Source organism: Tenrec ecaudatus, chromosome 1, assembly GCF_050624435.1.
Source record: "Tenrec ecaudatus isolate mTenEca1 chromosome 1, mTenEca1.hap1, whole genome shotgun sequence".
In the NCBI taxonomy this organism is placed as follows: domain Eukaryota; kingdom Metazoa; phylum Chordata; class Mammalia; order Afrosoricida; family Tenrecidae; genus Tenrec; species Tenrec ecaudatus.
Window position 1 is genome coordinate 98504052 of NC_134530.1, and position 24801 is coordinate 98528852.

Here is a 24801-nt window from a genome sequence, read left to right on the forward strand (position 1 = left end):
CAGAAACCCTCAGAGGGTCACTATGAGTCAGTACTGATCAATGGCAGAGAGCCATTCCACATAAAAGTTGAGGATTGGCTTTTCCATTTACAAAAGTATTCTTGGAATTTTTATATTATGATTGAGCAACAGATTTCTTTGAGTAATACTGACATCTAATATTGCCTTCTAATCTACTGTCATGGAAACTCTTTCCATTTATTTAAGTCTTCTTTAATCTCATGCCGTAGCTGTAGATCTCTAGTTAGGTTTACAAGGTTTCAAAAGTTCATGGAAAAATTGTATTAAATGATCATTAAAAATGTCCATTAGCTTTTTAAAGGCCTCTAGATTTGCTAGGCATTTTCTTCTCTTAGGTGCAATTGTAAGAGAAATTGCGTCTCAGATTTCTCACTGACTACTGACCTGCTAATGAAATCTTAAGTGATAACATAGTCAATTACCATACACAAGGGGCTTCAAAAAGGGTGTGTAAAAACAGAAAGTGGAAATTTTCACAAAACTTTGAAACCCACTGTATGTTTTGTTACTCTATTCTTACCATAAAATTAGCTAAAGAAGATCGCAAGAGGAAATGCATTTATGTATTCGTTGATACTGTAAGTTTATGTCATCTGTTTGCAAAGTGAATTTTCTTCACGTTGACTAGATTGAGGAATAAGAAGAGTTGGTTTCACTGACTCAGAGGTGGCAAAAGCTGAGGAGATAGAAGTGGACATGAGAGAAATGTGCATCTTTGGAGTAAATTTATGAAAATACATGGTAATTTCTAATATTTTTGCTTTTCATTCTCTAAAATGTTTCTATATAGTACCAATCCTTCTTTCACCTGAATGCATTTGTGCAAAACCACAACAAGCAATTCCTTCCTGCCTTCAATCAAGGTGCTCCCATCTCTTCCACACTAATAAACGTTCTCTATGGGAGTTTATTCCACAATAGTACACTTTCATCTGCATGAAAACCTGTTCAGAAAGATACTTTCTAAAATTATCGATCTATTCTTTGTCAATATTAAATTTCTCCAACTTTATATTCTTTCTTTTACTTTCAAGTTGACATACAATGACTTCACATTTTCTCAAATCATATTGGGAGTCTGTAGGCATACGTTTCTAACAGAAATCCTGCACCCACCAAAAGGTGTATCTTCAATCAAGATAAAAAGGTATTTTGCCAAAGTGCAAGGTTTTCAATTCTGCTGGCAAAGCTTCGTTGTTTACAATGATCCATATGCTGGAGTCAGTTATCTTGAAATGATAGGCAATCTCAATCGCACATTCCAATCAATTCAACTTTCTCTTACAATGCCATGACTTTTCTCTGCTTCTTGGGAGCACTTGCAGCATTACTAATGAGTGGCACTTCATATGGGTGACATGGTGTTATACATTACTTTATGAAAAAATATCTGAGAACCATGAGATCATATTTCACTATGATACTCAATTTACTGGGGATACAAAGTTCACAAAGAGATTAGCATTCACATGTGAGATACCACACAAACTCAGGACAATAGCAACAATAGTAGGTACAAAATTATTACTATAGTACATTATATACATTTAATTTCACGCAGTTATAAAATTGCATTTTTACATTTGTTTCCATTTCTCTCAACTACAACTACATTGTGTGTGTTTTTAGGTAGCAAATAAAGAAAACAGACTAGGATCTACATAACAATACATTCATGGCATACTTTTTAAAAAATGTTTCCAGTAGTTGTACACTATGCAAGTTGTCAGTTTTTTGTTGTTGCAAATCTCTAATAAAATTTCCCACCTATTTATTGAAAATATTCACGAGTGTATCAATGTAGTTTACAACTGTGTAGTTCAAGGGTCAATTGTATGTGGGCTCATATTATCTATGAATAAAGATAATTTTATTACTTTTCTAATCTGGATACCCTTTTATCTCTATTCTTGTCTTAATATTCTGGCCAGTACTTCTAATACAATACTGAATAGAAGAAGTCCTGAGAGCAGATATCCTTTCTTATTCCCGATTTCCAAAGGGAAATATATGTCATTATTCATTAAGTATATTGTTGGCTGTTGGCTTTTTAAATGTTCCTTGAATCACAGTGAAATATTTCCTTTGGTTTTAATGTTCTTTAGGGTACTCATCAATAAAGGAGTCCTGGATTTTATCAAATTTTTTTTTTACACAGATACGATCGAGTGTTTCTTTTCCTTCGTTCTATTGACAGATATATTACACATGGAAATATTTTCTAATAGTGAGCCATCCTTGCTTTCTGGAACAAATCTCACTTGTTAGTGGTACATGACTTTTAATATGCTGTTAGAGTCTACTAATATTGTCTTGAGGATTTTTACATGTATAGGCATAGGAGATGCTGGTCTGTCTCTTTTTGTTTTTTCTTGTGATGTCTTTTTAGTTTATTGAGATCAAAGTAACATATCAAACAATTCAAAAGTTCAATCATATTAAGGAAAGTTGAGAGATCATCACCATAATCAATTCTGGAATGTTTTCTTCCTTCTTCTATCCATTGTTGCCAACTCCCCTTCTCCCGCTGTCTGTGGTGTCTTTGTCAGTGTTGAGTATCAAGGCGATGGTTGCCTCATAGAAAGAGTACCTCTTCTTTATCTTTTGGAAGAGTTTAAATAGTATCGTGCCAATTCTTCTTTAAATGTTTACCAAAAATTCTTAATTCTTATCTTTTCCTTAAATTTATAGATGTTATAACAAGTAATTACATTCTAATATTGGATGGGCCTGAGACCAAAGTGATATTGATTTATTTTAATGTGTATATGTATATAATGTTTCATTAAATTATAAAATATATTTAATAAATATAAAATAAGTTATAAAATAGGATCTCTTTGTACTAATTTTCCCAGGAACACCTATGAGATCTCTATACTGGAATCAGATCTAAATTTACATTAAGTTAAGTACACTTCTTTTATTGCTTCATTCTCTTGAAATGCCACTCACAAATTGAAGTCTCTAAAAGAAAACTAAATATTTATCATTTATATATTCCCCGCCCCTTTTCTTCTATATTCTTTGCTTTCAAATGTTTCCCATATGGTCATTAAATTTTCAAGACTATTGACAACATTTAATTTTTAGTAAACTGGCTATAATTTTCTCCCCATAAGCTTCTCTTATTTCGGTCTGTTTTATTTGCAATATTCTAGAAGCAGACTGTTTTTTTATAATACATTTTTAAGCAATTAATTTATAACTTTAACTCAAACTTCTTGCAATAATCTTCACCACATTTTCAGAATGCCATGTCCTTTCTCTTACAATGGATGATTTTCCAAATACCCAAATGGACATTTTTTTCTGTTCATCCACCCTGGAGTGAAGATTTATCCAGATCTACATAGAAAAATACAGGAGACCAGGTGGCTTAGTTGTTAAGTTCTCAGTTGCTAATCGAAATATCGAACACACCAGCTATACAACTGGAGAAAGTTGTGGCAGCCTGCTCCCATAGTGATTTACAGACAAGAAACCCTATGGGGGAGAGATGAATCAAAATACACACAACAGCAATAGGTCTGAGTATGAAAAATAACCAGGAGAAGCAGATTACCCTGTTTGTCTCAGGTATTTCATATTCCAGTAGAAATCCCCTCTAAACCAGCAGTTCTCAACCTATGGGTCGTGACCCCCTTGGGGGTCAAATGACCCTTTTACAGGGGTCTCCTGATTCATAACAGTAGCAAAATTACAGTTGTGAAGTTGCAACAAAAATGTTATGGTTGGGGGTCACTACAACATGAGGAACTGTAAGAACAGGGTCGCGGCCTGAGGAAGGTTGAGAACCATTGCTTGAAACTATGAGGTTAAGGGAACAATCTGGTATTTATAGGACTTTCCTGAGACTATTCTAACACTCTAGACAAACAAAGATGGCCAAGCAGCTGGAAGAGAGGATAGTTGCAGGTGGAAATCAAACATAAGGGAAATCAAAGTACAAAACAGACCCTAAAAAGGACAAAACCTTGTTGAAGGAAATCAAGTAACAGCAAATTAAAGGAAAGATATTCCAAGTTCATAGATCATAAAATGAAATAACACAACCCAAACCAGTGGCCATTAGGTAGATTCTAACTCACAGAGGCCAGTGTGCTGCAGAACGTGCCCCAGAGGGTCTTCTTTAGCTGAGAGCTCCTGGAAGAAGCCTATCACCAGGCCTTTCTGTGAGACACCACTGGTGCATTCAAGCCACAAACCTTAAAATCAGGCATTAAATGCAAGTAATTTGTGTCACCTAGAGGCCTTGTTACGATGACCAACCCAAACCAAATCCACTGTCCTAAAGTCTGATTTGAACCCAGCCACCCTCATGCCCTTCCGTGTTGCTTACGGATATGTGTATGCATTAGAGGGCAGGGCCTACAGTCTAGAATATTTACTATCTTGTCCTTTAATTAACTGTTACAGCCTTCACCTAAGCAGCGAAGCTTTCACGTCACATTGTCTTGCCTTGAGGGCCACTCCTCAGTAACCAACTTTCTATACATAATTACATTAAGACTATTAAAAATATTCATAATATAGATGACTTAATTCTAGAGTCATTATAGTATTAAAATATAAAATGAGGAAATGGCTTGTAAGTTGTTATTTCTCTTCCATTCTATCAAGAAGTAAAATCTATTCATTTATTATTAATATTTACTGACTATTACAATGTGCTAGGAAGAGTGTGAAACTCCCTTCTGCTGAGTCAGTTTCAACTCACAGAGACCATCATACAAGGCACAAAGAACTGCCCCATAGGGTTTCTAAAATTGTACTATTATAAAAGACAGATTGGCATATTTTTCCAGACAGATTAAACCAATAAACCAAGTAAAATTTCATCGCTTCATTGATTCATTGTAGGTTTGAAAATGTAGAAATGTGCTGTAGAGTTGGTAGAGATAGATTCCAGCCATATCTAAAAATAAGAATCTTTGATAAGGTAAAACAAACATATGTGTGTGAAATTTAACTACTGCATGGTATAATATATAAAAATGTCATATATATGACACTCTTCTCTAGAGAGAAGCAAATAAGCACAAGTAAGCCTGTGCCATCCCACTTATTGGAAAATCAGTGTATCTTTCTCCCAGGGAACAACTCTAAAAAGAGCTCAAATCACTGACCTTTTAATTAGAACCCAACCAATTCATCAATGCATCACATCTCCTAGGCTCTTTATCATGCATTGCTTTACTCTATTTTTTAAATCATTTTATTAGGGGCTAATACAACTCTTTTTACAATCCATACATATATCATTTGTGTCCAGCACATTTGTACATATGTTGCCATCATCATTCTCAAAACGCCCACTCTCCACCTGAGCCCCTGGCATCAGCTCCTCATGTTCTCCTCCCGCCCCGCTCTCGCTTTACTCTATTTTTTAAAAGTACATTTTTGAGTCAATTTCAACTCATGGCAATTCTACGTGTTGGAAAACTGTGTTCCACAGTGTTCTCAATGACAACCTTTCAGAGAGAAATCATCACGCCTCTCATCTGAGATGCCACAGAGTAAATTCAAACACCACCTTTCAATCATATGGTGTATGTGATTATTTACTTTATGCCTCCCTTGAATATAAGCACCCTGAGAGCAGGAACTTGGTCCATTTTGCTCACTGATATAATGCAGCATCTAAAATAATGCCCATCATCCTCATGCATAATCCCCCAATACAATAGCACCTCGCCCTGCTAAACGGTCATCAGAAAGCTGATGGTGCCCGGCTATCAAAAAGATATAGCATCTGGGGTCTTAAAGGCTTGAAGGCAAACAAGCGGCCATCTAGCTCAGAAGCAACAAAGCCCACACAGAAGCAGCACACCAACATAGGTGATCATGAAGGGCAGAGTAGACCAGGTCTCAAACAACAAAGGTGGGGGTGGGGGTGGGAATCACATCACCGTGAATGAGGGGGAGTGTGTGATGGGGACTCAATGCCCAACTGTAGACAGCTGGACATCCCTTGCAGAGGGGTAGTGGGGAGGAGATGAGTCACTCAGGGTTCAGTGTAGCAACAATGAAACTCAAAACCTTCCTCTAGTTCCTGAACACTTCCTCCCCTCCCAATTATCATGACCCCAATTCTACCTTGCGGACCTGGTTATACCAGATGATGTACAGCAGTGCAGTAGGCATCTGGAAACACAGGGAATCTAGGACAGACGAATCCCTCAACACCCGCGGTAAGAGTGGCGACAAGTGAAAGAAAGAAAAATAAATAAATAAAATAATGCCCATCATATATTAGGAGCTCAATAAATGAGTAAATGAACAAACAAAAGAAAACAAACAATTTAAAACCAGAAGAGCAGTGTCAAAATTTCTTTTAAAAAAAAATTTTTTTAAACCTTTCACCACAGGGCAATGTAGGTCCCATTGGTACCCTTTGTGAGAGCCAACCAAAGGATGTACATGTATAAGAAGACATGCACCACATCATAAATGATTTTATAGAATTGAGTGTCCTGCTGACTCAGACATGCATTATCAAGTGTGATATCTACAGCCAAGAACCCAAATGCACTGAACTAAATACATAAAATCTGAAGTTCTATCTAAATCTTAAAAATAGGAAAGGCTTCTGTTGGAAGGTACCGTATATACTCGGGTATAAGCCAACCCGAATATCAGCCGAGGCACCTAATTTCACCACAAAAACTGCATTCAAAATGTGCTGAAAAAACTTGGCTTATACATGAGTATATATGGTACTTAATACGCAAGGTGAAAACCAGTTATTAGCAGTTATTACTAGTGTATGATCCTGGAGGGTAACTAGGTATTTTCAAGTTCATTCTCCTACTTGAGACTACAACATCCCAAGAGGTAGATATTAGAATATGTAGAAGCAAGTTGTCAAAGTCAGAGCTGATTCCAAATAAAGAAATCGCACCCTACTTTGCATATGGATCTTTGGGTTTGCAACAAGACAATAGGCTCAACAGATGAAATTCAACAGTGATATTCTACAAATCCTGAACGACCATCATTAACCCTCAGAATAACACTTTTCCCATCTTCCTACCCCCATTTTACATACTTCAGTCATGCTTTAAAACTGTTGTTTATCTAGATTGCAAATTGATCCAAGGATGGGGTAGAACATACAGGGGGTAAAATTATGAAAACTTCTTAGAACCAAACACCTTGAGAGAAAGAGTCCTGGATCTGGGGATTCAGCACCCTAATCTTGGGGGGCATCAAGGTCAACTAGCATAATAGAGTCCACAAAGACAATGTTCCACATTCTACTTTGGTGAGAAGTCGCTGGGGTCGTGGTCTCTTCCTGTCCAGAACAAAGAACAGGAAGAAAACCTAAGATGCAGGGAAACTTTTACTCCAATAAACCTCACAAAAACCAGTGCCCAGATCCTGAGCCTAGAATAACCAGATAAGGTGCCTGACTACAAAGACCAAGTGCTCTGACAGGGGTCCCATTTGAAGGCTCTGGATAGAGCAGGATAAAAACTCAGAATTATAAAAATACCAGACTTACTTGTGAGACAGATTGCTGGAATCCCTCAAATATGGCCCTTAGACACCCTTCAGGTCTGGAATTAAACTCACCCCATGGCTCCATGTTCAGCCAAACAAAAGATAGCAAAGACAGGTCTACAAGAGGAATGAACATTAACAGTAGGGAAGCACACATTCTTTAGAATAATCAGAGTTTAGCAAGGACAAGATTTAGAAGGATTGGGAATAAAGGAGAAATGGAAATGGGAAAGACAAGGAGGACGTGTACTGTGATGTTACATTGTGGGAATTGCAGTCAATGACATGAAACAAAAATGCACGTGAATGAGTGAACAGAAAAACGGATTTCTCTTTCAATCTTCAAACAATTCACAAAAAACAAATTGATCTCCCACTTTTCTATCATCTGTTCATCTTATGAATCGAAGGAATTTTTTGTCTGCCTGGCTCCCATCACAGTTTTCAACTGCTTAATTTCGATGACACAAAGCATCCTTACCATGGGTGCCCCCAAATTCAAAATGACAGTAATTTGAAGTAGCCATCTTGCCCAGAACTCAATTCCCAAATGAGTCCTTCAGAATTACCTTGCCTGAGGATGCCCAGGGCCACCTCATCAATGACTTCCTGCTCTGCTACCTTTCTGCTAAAACCAGAATTCTTACTCCAAGTTTAGCTCAATGCAGTAAAGGGAAGAAGAGGCCTTCCTCTTGTGAGGCTGGCATGAAATGTGAGGCAGGGACGTAAATGTGTTCATATCCCAATATTGTAATAACGACTTAAGTTCTATAGTGCCAATGACTATGCTATAAGGAAACACAGCGAAAACCCATTGTCACAGAGTTGACGCCAACTCCTATTGCCCCTATAGGGCAGGGTAGAGCTGCCCCCTGTGAGTTCCGAAGACTGTAACTTTTCATATAAGTACAAAGCAATGTGGGCTGGTACTTTCGAACTGCTGACCGTAGGGACCAAAGCCCAATGCCTAACCACTATGTCATGAGGGCTCCTCACCAAAGGCCAGCCTACTTTATTGAAAATTCACACAGAAGGAGAGAAAAGAGGAGCACACTCACATAGTCATGAAGAACATTGAATCAACCCAAATAAATGCTGGCAGATTTTACCATGCAATCACCCAAAGCAGGCACATAACATATTTTAGTGATTTATCATGGGCCTCTAAGTACTGCTTTTACTCCTAAGGAAAACTGAGGGATGCTTTTCAAATATAAAAGTTCTGAAAGATGCCAAAATATGAAAAGATATGTAACTACTAAGTTATTCTAAAACTAAGATTCATTTTCACTCTCTCGTGGCTTACGGTAACAATTAAAACTTCTTTTTCCTACAGTTTACCTTTTTATTTGCTTCTCCCCAAACAGACCTATTGACATTGTTCCTTCTAACAAGCATCATGAAGATTTTAGTGACAAAACAGAGAAAATATTGAAGTTTAAATAGCTATATTTAAAATGAACATATTATAAGGTCACCAAATTACCCTAATTCCTCACGTTTGGATGCCATTTTCAATCTTTCTGAAATTAAGATGACTTAAAATCTCTCTGTGTGATGAAATCTCAAAGGGACCAGCCCAAGATGATATATACGTTAACCATTTCATGTCACTCCACTGGCAAAAATGCTCTTCATTGATTATTATATAAATTTGAAATCTCTAATAATTCCAACCAACACTTATCTGATCTGTCATACTGTGGTGGCTTGTGTGTTTTTGTGATGCTGGAGCTCTGCCACTGATATTTCAAACCCCAGCATGGTCACCCAAAGTGAACAGGTTTCAGCAGTGCTTCCCACACTAAAAGTGAACTTCAAAGAAGGGACAGGTGGTCCACTTTAAAGGAATTAATCACTGGAAACCTTACAGAAAGCAGACATTGCTAGATTCTGAAGGCCACGTGAAAAACAGTAAAACACCGCCAGAGAGAGTTCCAGCAGATGAGCTCCTCAGTCACAGGCACTCAAGATGCCAACCATGACTCAAATGGTCAACCATGGACCATGACATGCATGTTGTAAACCTGATTCAGAAGAGCATGTGAAAGAAGGGATTATCATTGCTGATGTCACATGAACCTTAGCTGAAAGCAGAGAATACCAGAAAGATGTTTGCTTGAGGTTTATTGACTATGCCAAGGCATTTGACTGTGTGGACCATAAGAAATGGGATAATCTTGTGAAGAATGAGAATGCCAGACAGGCCAGCATGCTCACACAGACCCTGTCCACGGACGCAGAGGCAGTGTGTGAGCACAGGGCATACTGTGTGGCACAGCATCGAGAAAGGGGGACATCGGGGCTGTGCCCTCACACCATACTTATTCAATCTGCATGCTGAGCAAACACCCAGAGAAGGTGGCTTATTGAAGAATGCACTATGAGGACTGCAAAGTGTATTGCCTGCAATATGAGGAATGGACAACCTTGTATGCTGAAAGCAGGGAGGATCTGATGCCTTCCTTCAGTATGGATGACAGTCAAATGTAAAGAAAGCCAAAATCCTGACAAAGGGATCAACTGACAACATCAGGATAAAGGAGATAAGATTAAATTTATAAAGAATTCATCTTACTTGGATCCATAAACACTGCTCATAGAAGTTTAATCAAGAAATCCAACAACGTACTGCACTAGGCAAATCTGCTGCACAAGACCTCTTTAGAGTGCTGTAGAGCAATGATATCAATTTGAAAATTAAGGTGCACCTGACACAAGCCATGGTATTTTCAATCACCTCTTATGCACATGGAAGTTGGACCTTGAATAAGGAAGACCAAAGAACCTACGCATTGGAATTGTGGTGCTGCTGAAGACTCTTGAAAGTAAGATGGACTGCCAAAAGAACAAACACATCTGTGTGGAAGAACAACCAGAATGCTCTGTAGAAGTAAGGATGGTGAGACTTCATGTCACAGACTTTGAACATTTCATCAGGAGAGACGAGTCCTTGGAAAAGGATACCATGCGTGGTAAAGCAGATCAGTGAAAGAGAGGAAGATCTTTCAAGGAATCTTCAACAATTGAACAGCATTTAAAAGAAATAGCTAAAAGAAGCATCAATAAAAAGTTTTAAAGTGTGTAGGTACAAGATGGCTTTTACAAGGCAGACAATGGATTTAAAGCAATTGTTCTTATTAAGTGCCACAACTTTAAAGTTCCGACTCACAGTAATCTTACGTTCAACAGAACACAACACTGCCTGGTCCTGCACCATCCTCACAAGCATCCTATGCCCACTGTCGCAGCCGCTTCCACCTTCTCCAGGGCCGCCCTCTTAAAGTCAGTACAAACTCAGAATGTATCTTTTAAATTTCACATCTAGAAACACTCGTTTTAGAGAGCTATCTATAAAAGAGTATCATCACAATAGCACCTAAAAGCTTCTAACTAATGTCCAAGAGAAGTTAACTCCCAAAGACTTTTAACTCAATGAAGGGGGACAAATAATAAAATGACAAATTTAACAACTAAAAAGTACAGTAAAAACCAACAATGTCTTCTACATATGCCAGAGTCATAATCAGAAAATATCAATAATGAGGACCAACATTTAAAAAAAAGAAGAAAGGCAGGTAGGTCAACACGATGGCTAGCCACCAATGGCAAAAATGATTAATTAAAAAAAATCTTTATGAATGTGACAAAAGGCTTAAATAGAAATTCAATTGTAACACACACAAAAGATAAACAAATATGAAGTTTAATAAATTTCAAACATTTAATGTAATGTTCTTTTCCCTACCCACCCCAAGAAAACTGGTTAGTAGATGATGTGTTGCGATCATTTGGCGGATCTGAACAGACTGAACATCACAGAAGGATGTTAATGTATGGGACTTACATTTCAAGAAGTATGCCTGCACTCAGGTTGCAACACTTCTCAAAAGAGTTGATAGTTGAAATAAAAGAATTCCAACATTTACCACAAAAGAACATATCCTATCCTTGTTCCTACTCAATTGAAATCAAGAATTTGCAAACTCATCCACACAGAAAAGCTTGTCAAGCTAGAGATTGCTGAAAACTAATGGTGAATTTAATCATAAGTAATTTAAGATTTATAAAGTTAAGCTAAATGGAAGATCAAAAACAAACAAGATAAAATTTAATAAAGTCCAGTTTTGAAGTTTCAAAAATGCAAAAAAAGGACAACTATTTGAGAGAAATATGTCATTAGTATTTCCTTCTACTGTATCACTAAATGTGTGTTACTTGAGAACAATTACAATAATCTCCTTGTCTTTGCTTATAAGGCTCAAACTCAAGCCCAAAGTTAGGTTTGGGTACCATCCAACAAGTTCAAGAATTTAAGAGTTTTACTGAAAAGGTAAAAATAAAGATTTCATTTTCTTATTTATTTAACACATTTACAAAATACTTCCTATGATCCCTGCAACATTCTAAGCACGTTAAAGACCATGTCAAATGAGGAAGGATACAAAAATTAAGACTGTTTAACTTGAAGATACTAGCTCTTGCCAAGTATCTAAAGGGCTGCCGTATTGCCAAGGGAGGCCATTTATCCATGTCGTTACATAAAACAAATGGCCTAACAAGAATGTGAGAACTGAGCTCTACAGAAAGACCGAGAAAAGCTCTCTAAGTCTATGGAATTATATAAGAAAATGTATTCAAAATAATATATATTCTAATCAGTATGTTTAGGAAGCTATGAATTAAATAAGCATTTGATTATTTATACAAATGGGGAAAAAACTACATGCGAACCTGTTTTCTGTAAATCACCAACCCCCCCAAGGAACTTCAAAAAATCTGTGGATTTTTTCTGTTGGGGATGACTGAAAATGTTTTTCTTCTTTGTTGGTTTTTTTTTCTGCCTTTTGTTTTTGTTTTGCTTGTTTGTTGGTTAGTTTGTGGCTGTTGCTGTTGCTACTGTTATAGTTGGTCTTATGACCAGAGTCGTGTATAACCCACTGACAAGTAGATGGATTCTGGGCTCCCACTTAACTCTAGGGCCAATCCAAGAACAGCTAATTTTGATAATATGACCCTCCGACTACTCCCCTGTGTGAAATGATTACTGAAGGTAAGGGTGCTACAGTAAAAGGTAGTGATGAAAGCAGATGGTGCCCAGCTATCAATCGGAATGCTGCCTGGAGTCTTAAAGGTTTGTATTCAAACAAGCAGCCATTTAAATGAGAAGTCACCTATGTCTACGTGGAATAAGCACAACAACTTGTGTGATTCAAAGATGACAATAGCAAAATCCATATATGAGAAAGGGAAAAATATCAGAGCTTAAATTATGAACACCAAAATTGTAGAATGCTATCAGGGTAGTGGGAGCCCAACCAAAACCCACCTACAGAGTATCTAGTCAGATTACGCCTCTGGCAGACCCCTTCTATCCAGACAAGTGTCACAAACAGCTTTACTATCAGAGGTGACTGTACACTTGATGATGATAGTTGGTCAGTTGACCTACCTCTTGAGCCAACCTTAATTTGTTCAATGACAAAAATTTCTTCCCTGGCTTTTAAAAGTGATTTCTCGTTATTTTTATTTTCATATTGTTAACTATTATCATTTTGTCCTAACACTTTTCTGTTTTGGGTTTTTATTTTTCTGTTGGGTTTGTGAAGCACAGAAGTAGTAGATGCATACAGATAGTAACTGATGCAATGATTTATCAGGGATGTGGAAGTGGGGGTGGAGGTAGGTGACAGGGAGGGTAAGGATTTTTGAGAACAATATGGGATGGAGGAGGGAGCACTGCTTGTAATTATGTATATTTTAAAACTCACTTTAAAAGTGATTTAGCCATGAAAGTGTCTGATATATAAATAATCAAGAAAACCATGGGGAAAAATAAAGAAACCAAACTTGACCAGTGGTTACCATGGGTGAAGGGGAAAGAGTTGTTGCGTAGGAGTCACTGAGTTTTGTCAATGGTGGTAGAATAATTTGGAAATGTTATCAATAATGGTTGTACAGAAGAGTAAAATCTTTCAATGACACTGAATTATACACGCAGAAAAATAGTACATAAATAACAATGAATACAAGGAAGAAGAATGTTTTAGAATTGAATATGGTGAGGTGAGAATTGTACAACTCTTGATGATTGAATTGTATGACATGTGGAAGAAGTACTACTAATAAAACTAATTTTAAAAGTCTGTGGAGAAATTCTGTTATCTTTTATTTCCATTTTCTACCAGCTTTGTGAAGCCACATGGTGTACACTACTAGGAGACCTCTTTGCAATAAAGCAGTTTCTCGTAGTAGGTGGAGCATTGGCTTCGGAGTCCTAGTCATGTCTCAATTGCAAGCTTTGCTAATTACACTAAATTCAAAACATTAGTGAAGTGCCCTTGTGTCTCCGAGTTCCACCTTCTTCTCCCTTAAGGAAGATAATAAAAGGAACTGCATTGCAGGGTGGTTGTATTAAATGGGATAACCTATGTAAACAATTAGCATAATGCTGACACATTCCATAAATTGTGTTTGCAATGGCACAACATTATCAGGCTATGGAAAGAATTTCCACAGTCAGTATAAAACTAATTATGTGATATGTGGTATGATTATGTGGCTCTGTTATGTATGGTGCTGCTTCTGACCTATCAAGCTTTAACAATCCAAATAGAATATGAAACCTGTTTTGTGTAGGTAATTTTTAAAACATATGTTTTTAATTCAAAAAGAAAAACATAAGGGCAGTTAAATATAATGCAATCATTTAGTACACAAAGCATTTTAAAAAGAGAATTTCAGAGAATTAAAAACTATCTAATAATATATAAGATTCTAACTAGACTGGTACGGAATTTCTTCCTTACCAAACGCATCCCATGGATCAACAAACATGAAAAGGCGAATAGTCCTATAATTTAGCACCTTCTGAGAATAACCAAGAAAATCAGTCATAACCTACTTTGCTAAGTACTTTGCCAGTCATATTCACATACCTCTTCTTTTAAGGGGAGTTTCTCTCAACAGGAGTATTTTGTCTGTTTTCCAAGACATTGCAAAGTAATATAACCATATATCTTAAGGGCTAGGCCATACAATGAAACACACTGCTACTATGCAGACTAAGTCTGAAAATTTTCCCAACAATTTAAAGTAGTAACCAGAGGCTACAACACATCTCCCACTAATGACTGCTTCTCAACGATGAGAACATAATTACCATCAACAAATATTATGCTTAGTATGACAACAGTAAACGATGAAACAAATTAAAAATCGATAAAAAAATTGTTTGGCACTTTGAGGAACTATTAAGGGGTGCTATGATATAAACTAGGTGTTAAAATACTGTAATTCAGAAATTAGTAGTTGTTAATTATTTAACCAATAAGAAACTTGTACAATTTTTATATCTCAATTCCTATTCTATTTTCTTATAACAACCTAGAATTCAAGGGAATTCAATAACGTATTCTACAAGAAATTATTTCATCAGTGTTATATCATTTTGAACACGAGTTTAAATAAATGTATACAAAAGTTAGATTAAAAAAGCAAAGCTATCAACGACACATGCTAGCAACTCAATTTTAAATGACGTGTTAAACAATGAAAATAAATTATTCTTCATATTAAGTTTAATGGTGCTTGTCATCTTTGAGCACATTATCAGAAGTAGAAACAAAATATCGCCACTGATGAGGTAAGCTAAAGCAAAATGTAGAACCTTTCCTTCAATAAAGTAAATATACTTTGTTTCACAGGCTCTAACGAGCTTATTATGAAGTTACTACTAGCAATTAACCACCAAAAATAAACAGAAATCTCAAAACGTTGTTAAAAAAAATTAACTGCTCAGAAACCACTTTAGTTGCCCTACACATCAAAAGCCAAAGTGCAAGGCTTTAAGAAATCAAAACTATCTATAATTCGTTTTAAGTGTAAATTGTGGATACGATGTATCAAATTGTTTCCTGTAAGCAAAGAAGCAAACAAGCTGATGGCGGGCAGCAGTCACAACCAGTTGCAATCACGTTGGGATCTGGGCATGAGTAATGACGGGCGGAGAGCAATTTTTATGAACAAATTAAAGATCCCTGGATGGAAGGGGGTTAAGGCGAAGAAATGTAGGTACTTAAACAAAGGAAGAAAGCAAGGATGGGGGGGGGGAAAGACATCCTAAAATTCGTACAGTCCAGATTGAGCACCCCCAAGGCCTATTTCAAAGATAAACAAAATAGTTGCTCCCCAGAAACTTCCAAGCAGGCAAGTAGGAGCACATTCTTTCGGACCCACAGGAATCGGCACCCACCCGTATACCCAGTCCGGGACCACCGCCACTTCAGCATCCGTGACCCGGCCGAGCTCGGCACTCGGCCGAGATCCCGTGCAAAGTGGACGGAGAAGGGTCTGCTGGAGGCTGGAGACCGGAGGCCGGGGGCGGCCCGGCGCAGTGGGGGGCGGGGGGGTCCTCACCGTGATTATCTTTCTGGCTGATGGGATGCGTGCGGATGAGCGAGGACAGCCGCCGCACATCCCCCTTGAAGACGCACTCGTGCACCGGGTAGTGCGCGGGGCAACCACCTCCGGCGGCGACGGGGCTGGTGCCCGCGACGGCAGCGGGGGGCTGGCCGCTGGAGGTCGCGGAAGAGCCGTGCGGCGGCAAAGCCGGGGCGCCGGCGGGGTTGGAGACGGCCGGAGCTGCCTTCAGCTGCAGCCGGTGGTGGTGGTTGCTGAAGATCCGATGACAGGCTTTGCCGCCCTTGCCGCCGCCGCTGGTGCCCAGCCGGCCGGCCGTAAAGGTGCCGCCGCCGCCGCCGAGGGCAGCCGCAGCTTCCTCATCCGGCTCCAGAAGGTCCCCCTCCTCCTCTTTGCTGGGCTTGTGGTCCCTCCGCAACGAGCGGATCTTCTCTCCGGTCATCGCCCCCGCCGCGGGCACGGGGAGCCCCCGGGGGGCGCGCCGCGGGAGCCGGAGCCGGAGGCGCAGCGGCCCGAGACGCTTAGAGCGGCGGCCGGGCAGCCCGGGCGCAGCATCAACTCCCAGAATGCCCCCTCGCCCGGGACGCACGCATTTCTCGGAGGACGCGGCCGGCTCGCGCCCAGGCAGCCAGCGACGCGCGCCGGGCGGGGGCAGCTGGCGCTTCAGGGGCCCCCACACCCACAGTCCACTCCCGGCGGTCCCTGCCGCCTCCGGGTCACACCTAGAAACAGCCCCCGGCCATCTTCCCCGCGCTCCTCTCGCGAGATTTCCCACGGGAGCGACGGGAGGAAACCCCGCGATAAGTGAGCTGCCCGGCTCCCCGCGGTCGCACCTCCGAGTCCCTCTGGCCGTAACCGAGCGTCGGCCCCTCCCAGACAACGAGCTTCCGCCCCGAGACTGAGGCCGCGGTCGAGAGGACGCTGAACGAACGGCGGCCCAACGCTCCCGGCGCCTGCGTTGCCCGCGAACGGCCCCCAGCCTAGCCCGTGTTGGAGCCGGTCCGTGCGGGTTTTAAACGAGGACATAAACCTTTCGGCTTCTAGGCTCCAATACCGTGGCATGCAGGATGTGATGTCACGGATACACGAGGGACACGCACTCAACTAATATTCCTGAGCATCTACTTCATGCTAGACGCCACGGATTTATTGAAATGCCACCCTGATTCCAAGCAGTCAACAGAGGAGCATGAAGTGGATGCGGGCGGCTTGATAACAGAGGGGGAAATGGAGGGAGGAAAGTAAGGGGGAGGCAGTTTAGGATCGGGGTGGCAACATCACTATGGAAGGGTTTATAAGTTAACTTTGATAAAACAATGGACTGTCCAGGAGACGGGTGGAGAAGGCACTCAAATATTGTAGCTGAATGAATTAATTTTGAGAAATATCAGACAGATATTGGTAAGAGGGCGCTCAGGAAGACAAATGTGTAGCTGGAATATCTCCGGGCCACTTCATGGCCAGTCTCAATTCTGTATTACATTCTGAAGGAACATAAGTCTGATCTCCATAAAGCCTTAACTAAGTAATTAAAGCTGCAAGGTATGGTGGAGAGAGGAGGGGAGTTTAGCAAACCATCACTAGATCCTCACCCAATTATCTCTCATAAGTTTCATTTATACGGGTACCAGCTTCTCTCAAATCTTTTATTAAACTTTATCCATCCTAAATAAATAAATAAACGCTGTGGGAACTGGCCTCTCTCGTCATCGTCCCCTGTCACTCGTGTCTTCATTTCCATTCTCTTTTCTCCAATCTATTCAAATAATTCTGTCTTTTGGTCTTTCATTCTTTTCTCACTTTCTTGGTCTCTTGTGGGTGTGGGATTATGTTCCTACATCAAATCAGCCTTCAAAATTACCTCCTTAGAAAACAGGAACGATTGAACACATACAATATTTTATTCTACAATGTCTAATATTTGTTAACGCTGTGGTAGCCACCTATGTGGTGCCAATTTAAGGATTAAGAGTGTAGGCGTGGAGTCTAGGCTGTCAATCTGGAGACAGGCAATGAGACTTCTGTGGGCATGGCCTTCCCCTGAGAATTCTGGGAAATATGGTACTTCTTCCTTGGAGGTGGAAGACACCCCTTCTCTCTGCTACTCCCTGGGAGACATTGCAGAAGACAAGCCACATGGACGCAACCAGGCCTCGGAAGCCAGAGAAGCCACAGCGAGACTCCTGCCAGCACTGAGATGTTTACAATGCCACTGGACCCAAAGACTTTCTACCCACTGGCTTGTGATCGTCCTGCATTTGGCTTCATTAAATGCGTTTCGTGAGTCTGAAGAGAACTTTATAGATTGATATTGGACATATGGGCTATTATCAGACTTATGGCCTTGGACTGGACTGGGTTGGGATGTTTTCTCAATGTTCAGTTGCGCTTATATATAAATCTCTTTTATACACATATGTGTGTCAATGGATTTGTTTCTCTAGTCTACCAAGACTAATACAAACCCTAAGCCAAGCAGTATATTTGGCACATTAAATGCTGTTCCAGGAATGATATATAGATGTAAATGTATAAAGCATGGCATCTGATAATCATTAGAAACAGGAAAAATGGTAGCAAATGAGACTTAAAATGGAAAACAGCGGCTATATCGTAAAGAGCAACTGTAAGAAACATGTACCATATATGATAAGAGAAGTTTGCCACAGAGTCAAACCTCAGGAAAGAATGACTTATATTTAAATCACCATGTGGAGCAATAAACTCATATCTCAAATATATGAGATTTTGCCAAACTTTACAGCTTCCCCCTTACCACATTGCCAAATTCAGTCTTAATTCTAATTACTGCAGCCTCTTAGCTGCTTATCCACCCTCTCTCCTGCCTCACACCTTTGCCCACACATCCGTATGTCCACAGCTAATTTCCACTTCATCCATCTCGACAATGCCCCTTCAATCTGTCAAAGGTCGGTTCCAGCTTTATTTCTTAGAACAAGCATTTTTTACTTGGCACAGAACTCAGAGGTCCAAGAAATTATACCAAAATAAACCTCTAACTAAAATTTAGTACATCCTTCCATCACAGGCCACAAACCACAATAGTATTAGCAGTACTTGTGACTTTACAACCAAAAGAAACCACAGATATTTTCATGTTACTTTAGAGTTGCTGAGGTTAACACAAAATATTATTTACATCCATCACTACAACATTATGTTAAGAATTATGCCCACTGTTAGTTCTTGTTCTTTAGAATGTTTGCCAAGAAAACCCTACACGTACTACTAATCACAAATGATTCTTTAAATTTTTCAGATAGTTCCATACAGTATGCTTCTTTTATATTTTATGCATTTGAAAACATGCTTCTGAAAATAGGTAGGTCAAGACATCAAAAGCATAAGAAATTAGAAAATTCTCACTAGGGGTCTTTAATGAAACCTGCCACTCCCTCCTTAACAATTCAAGACCCACCCACCCAGCTGGATTAGGGATTTTGGTGGTGTTACCAGTTAAGCATCCACAGCTAATTGCTAACAAGGTGGGGCGCTCAAACCACCGATCATTTACTGGAGAAAGGTAAGGTTCTCCTCCTGTAGAGATTTACAGCCTGGGAAATCTATACTCCGCAGCAGTAGGATTTGGAGCAGTGACCTTCAGCTTCTTTGAGGATTTCTTCCTGACATTGCCTCCCTCCTCAGGATCTTGAGACCCCCGAGACCTGGGAATATGTTTCCACTGTGTCCCCAAAACCAACCACACTGTCTTAAAGATAGTGAGTGCTTACTATTAGTATAAACAGTTTAATTAATGAATTAGGACATAAAACCACAAACTACCCGCAACGTACCAAGACAACTTAGTGATGAAATTGGAAATTTAGTGATGAAAAGCTAAATAAATTTAATAACCCTAATCTGACCACAACAGAAGTCTTATTCTCTTGAATTCTAATGTGAGGCCCAAGGGTAGATTATTGAGGTTGGTTGGTTGGTTTGATTGTCTTCATTTATATGTGACAGGGAATATTGCTGAAACTGGTTTAAAGGGGTTTTTTGACTTACATAACGGAAAGGTGCAGATAGAAATCTTCACGAATGGCTCCTTCCAGAGTTCATTTCAGTTTCTCCGGGAATCTCTGTGTGTGCTCCTCAAGCCGGCTTCCATCAAAAACACAAGATGGCTGTGGGAGATACGAGGCACGTGGGAAACAGGCCTCGTGCCTCCTCCTGCAGTGAGCCTGGTGAGATACAGAAGTGAGGAGCTCAGCCTGGATAAAATGAACAGGCCCCGAGGCTCAGGAGAATGCTGATTGGCTCAGTCTGGACTGCTTGAACAATCCTGTGGAGGAGATGATTAGCCTGGTCAGTTATGTCCAATCAAGACTCAGCTCTGAGCCAAGGGTGGGGCCAATGCCTCCAAACTGCAAAACTACTTCATAATGGCAGTGAGGTAACATACATAGATGTTGCAGAGACCCATGCAAGAAGGGTCCGCAAAAATACCACTACATGCAGAGGCTGAAAAAGTAGTGGGGGGCAGGAGAGGAGAGAGAACTTCCCTGTTAATTGTGGAATGGAGTATGTAGTGATTTTTCAATATCTTTATATCAATATGCAATGATAATTTATTGACAAATAACGGATATACCAGTATTGCCAATATAGCATATAACCCAACAATAGCTCAGCTATAATATTTACTAGATGATTTTCAATTATCCTACACATTAACATTTCTTACTTTCCCTACTAGTGTTAGATTTACAAATGTTTGATTTGCCTTTAATAGCAGAAAGAAGCCTTGGGAAAAATTGGTGTCTTTCAACTTTTACTAATAAGAATTCTGTTGAATTATGTGTTCACTAACACCAAACACTGACTTGTGGATTAAGCCAGGTTGTCACAAATTGCATTTCTGAATTTCAGAATAAATTTATCTCTCTGCAATTGCCTTAAGCAAAGCATCTAATCCTGTCCATTTCATCATTCAGTAGAAAGAATAGTATTGCAGCATGAACTTAAGTATTAAAGCACTGTACAAAATAGTAAAATCTTACTGGTATGCTTTAGAAATATAACAACCCACCCAGCTTCAGCAGTATCAATGAAAGTGTGGGGTGTATGGACCACATGGGGTAAAACTGTGTTAGGCCAGGTTGACTAGAAAAGCAAACTCAGAGACACTCTTGTATGTATAAGAGAATGAATTATGTATCAAGAAAACATCCCAGCCCAGTACATAAGTCCCATCCTGGTCCATTAACTCCCTCTTCTGACTCATGAAGCCTCAGGCAATCATTCAAAATGCATAAATATCACAGGATGGTGGGTGCAAAAATCTTGTAGATCCAATGGCGGTGGACACGTCTCCAGGACGCTGGCAACAGTCAGCCAGCAGGAAAGTGAAGGCTCAGAAAAAAGGGGGAGCTTCCCAGAATCCTTCATTTTTTAAAGTCATTTCACTGGGGGCTCATACAACTCTTAACACAATCCATACACACATCCATTGTGTCAAGCACATTTGTACATTTATTGCCATCATCATTCTCAAAATATTTGCTTTCTCTTTGAGCCCTTGCTATCAGCTCATTTTTTCCCTTCCCTCCCCACTCCCCCCTCACTCACAAACCCTTGATAATTTATAAATTATTTTTATTTTGTCATGTCTTACACTGTCCGACATCTCCCTTCACCCACTTTTCTGTTGTCCATCCAACAGGAAGGAGGTTATATGCAGATCCTTGTAATCAGCTCCCCCTTTTTACCCAACCCTCCCAGTATCGCCACTCTCACCTCCGGTCCTGAAAGGTTCATCTGTCCCGGATTCCCTGTGTTTCCAGTTCCTATCTGTACCAGTGTCCATCCTTTGGTCTAGCCGGATTTGTAAAGTAGAATTGGGATCATGCTAGTGGGAGGGTGGGGGGAGAAGCATTAAGAACTAGAGGTTCAGGAGAAAGATGAAGCTGTATGCTCCGCTTTAGATTTACAGTCTTGGAAAACCACAGGGGTAGCTCTGCTCTGCCCTATAGGGCTGCTATGAGCTGAACTTGACCTGCTGGCAGAAAGGTTGGGTTGGGTCTTGTTGTTGTTTGGCAGTGGCCGTGACTTGATTTATTAAGAGTCCCTGCTGTTTGTTTTTCTGTTGTACGCTTTACACTCTCCCAAGTTTCTTCCTTTGCCTCTGGGCTCTGTCATCGGGTTAAACTCTGGGCACATCGGGTTAAACTCTGACGCTCTAAGAGGGCCATTTGCTAGGGAATTCCCAGTGTTGACGTCTTCGGGAATTTCTCTCTGGCTAAGCAGATTCCCCAGGAATGTGCTTCCACTCTTGCTTGCAGGGTGGAGAGTTCTGGGAGCCGGAGTGTGGGTGGGCGGGCTTGGGAGCAGAGTGTACAAGGCTGGGGGACCATGAAGAGTCAGGATAGTCGGACAGGCAGGCGGACCCCACCGAGAGTGCCAGACAGGACCTTCAGCCTCTGTTGCAGTTGGGGGCAGTCAGAGCGAGGCATGGTGAGCATGGGACCGCCTTCTCCAGGCCCCAGCCTTCAGACTCTGCCCCTCGGCTGCTGGTTTAGGTCAGCCTGAGGCCCTCCATCTACCTTCCAGCTCCCACATGTGGCTGCTTTTGCTCCTGTCATTGCTCTCACACACGTGTGTGTGTGTGTGTGTGTAAATTGGTGGGTGGGAGTGAAGCACAGGTGTGTCTTTCCCTGCCATCTTGTCCAGAGCGTCACCAGCGATCTTTCTGCCATGGCAACTCACACTTGATACTATGTTTTCGTGGCTTCCCAGTGTTTCCTGGGTATTTTCTTCAGCTGAGCTGTGGCTGGAAGACGGTACATCATGCTGCTGTCCCCAATCCAGAGGTAAGCAGAGAGAAGCTGGCAGGAAGGGGGTTGCTATGGTCTTCCCCCCCCCCCCCCCCCCCCCGCTGAAAATAACTGCTGTGAACTCTAACCTGTACTGCCTGTGATTATGACCCCATTGGGAATGGGTGTCTGTTCAATTTGTAGGCAGGATCAGTGGAGGACATACAAGGAATCTTCAAAACATTCATGGGAAAGCTCTATTTTTAAATTCCAGTTTTCTGTGAACTTATGAAAACAAAAAATGGCTCACTGTTATCAAGTCAATTATGACTTAAGGTGACTCTGTAGGGCAGGGTAGAACTGCCCCTGTGTGTTTCCAAGACTAACTCCTTGCAGGAGCGAAAGCCTCTTCTTTCTCTTGGCGGTTTCGAACTATTGACCTCAGTCAGCATCACAATATGTAAACCAGTACACCTTCGGGGCTCCTTGTGGAAGGCCCCTCATGTTTTGAGTCTGGAGAGAGAGAGAGGGAGAGAGAGAGAGAGAGAGAGAGAGAGAGAGAGAGAGAGAGAGAGAGAGAGAGAGAGAGAGAGAGAGAGAGAGAGAGAGAGAAAGGAAGAGACTAAATGTCTGCTGGTGCCACTGCCACCGCCCACTGTGGCGGCTCTGTGATGGCAGCACCAACACAGAGATGGGAGAGGGAAGACCCAGTGGCATCACGGACACGTGTGGGGGAAAAAAAAGAACTAGAGGAAAATTGTATGTTTCATCATTGCTGCACTGCACCCTGACTGGCTCGTCTCCTGCCCACAACCCTTCTCTAAGGCAATGTCCACTTGCCTACAGATGGGCTTTGATTCACCACCACTCCGCACTGCCCCTCATTCTCAGTGATATGATTTTTTGTTCTTTGATGCCTAATACATGATCCCTTCAACACCTCGTGATCACGCAAGCTGGTGTGCTTGTTCCATGTGGGCTATGTTGCTTCTGAGCTAGATGGTTGCTTGTTTAACCTTCAAGCTTTTAAGACCCCAGACACTATCTCTTTTGATAGTCAGGCACCATTTTCTTTCTTCACCACATTTGCTTATGCACCCATTTGTCGGGAAGGTGAGCATCATGGAATGCCAATTTAATAGAACAAAGTGTTCTTGCATTGAGGGGGTACTTGAGTGGAGGCCCAATGTCCATCTGCTACCTTAATACTAAACCTATAAATATATGCACAATGATCTATTTCCCATCACCATATAGAAATATGTACATGCCTGTATTTAGATATTTACATATGTACATGCATGTATTTAGAACTCTATAAATACCCTTGCCTCCTAGTTCTTTCCTCTATTTCTTTTTACTTCCCTCTTGTCCCACTATCATGCTCAGCCTTCATTTGGGTTTCAGTAATTTCTCTCAGTTATATTGCCCTTGATCAAACACTACCAGGCCTCTTACATCCTCCTCACCACTGATTTTGGATCACTTGTTGTTCCCTTGTCCCTGGGTTTGTTAACACCACTTCCTTTCTCCCATCTCCCCCTCTCCCATTTCCCCCGGAACCGGTGGTCTCGTTGTTTTATCCTCCAGATGTTTATCCAGTCTGTCTTATCTAGGTAGACCTGCAGAGATAATAATATGCACAAAAACAAGACAGAGAAAAGCAAAGCAACAAAAGAAATAAACAGTGACAAAAAAAAGAAAAGCCTGTAAATAGTTCGGTCTGCTTGTTGACCTTTAGGAGTGTTTTCCTGTCAAGTCTGATGAGGTGCCAAGCCCTGGCCCCAAAGTCTATTTTTGGTACTCCCTCTGGACTTCCTTGCTCTGCTCCACTTGCTGTTCTATTGCACGCCCTTAGTGTTTTGCCTAGGTGTGGCAGAATCAGATCAGGCACAATTCCCACACTGTGTCTCCAGTGTTGTCCCCTGTAGGGCTATGGGTCAGTGAAGGATGTCGTGTCTCATAGCGGGGCAGGCCATATGGTCCTCTGTGTGCATTGGCTGCTCTGAGCGGGGATATTGTCCTCAAGGCTGGGTGGGCCAGGATGTGCTCCACTCTCTCTTCCCCCTTCATTTGC

At 40.9% G+C, this 24801-nt stretch overlaps 1 protein-coding gene across 7 annotated transcripts in view; it reads right to left on the bottom strand.

Moving 5' to 3' along the window:
- Positions 1-16973, bottom strand: part of ANKRD13C (ankyrin repeat domain 13C) — a 91498-nt gene extending 74525 nt beyond the window's left edge. For 2 of the 7 annotated variants that reach the window (XR_012785998.1, XR_012786014.1), the window contains exon 1: positions 15946-16971. Coding sequence is in view for 5 of the 7 variants with exons in the window: in XM_075557293.1 (XP_075413408.1) it covers positions 15946-16390 (445 nt within the window). In the remaining 2 variants the exon portion in view is untranslated. Of the gene's footprint in view, positions 1-15945 lie in introns of all 7 variants that reach the window. The other 5 variants (XM_075557293.1, XM_075557295.1, XM_075557294.1 and 2 more) reach the window with 4 other exon arrangements.
- Between the last annotated feature and the right edge of the window lie 7828 nt (positions 16974-24801).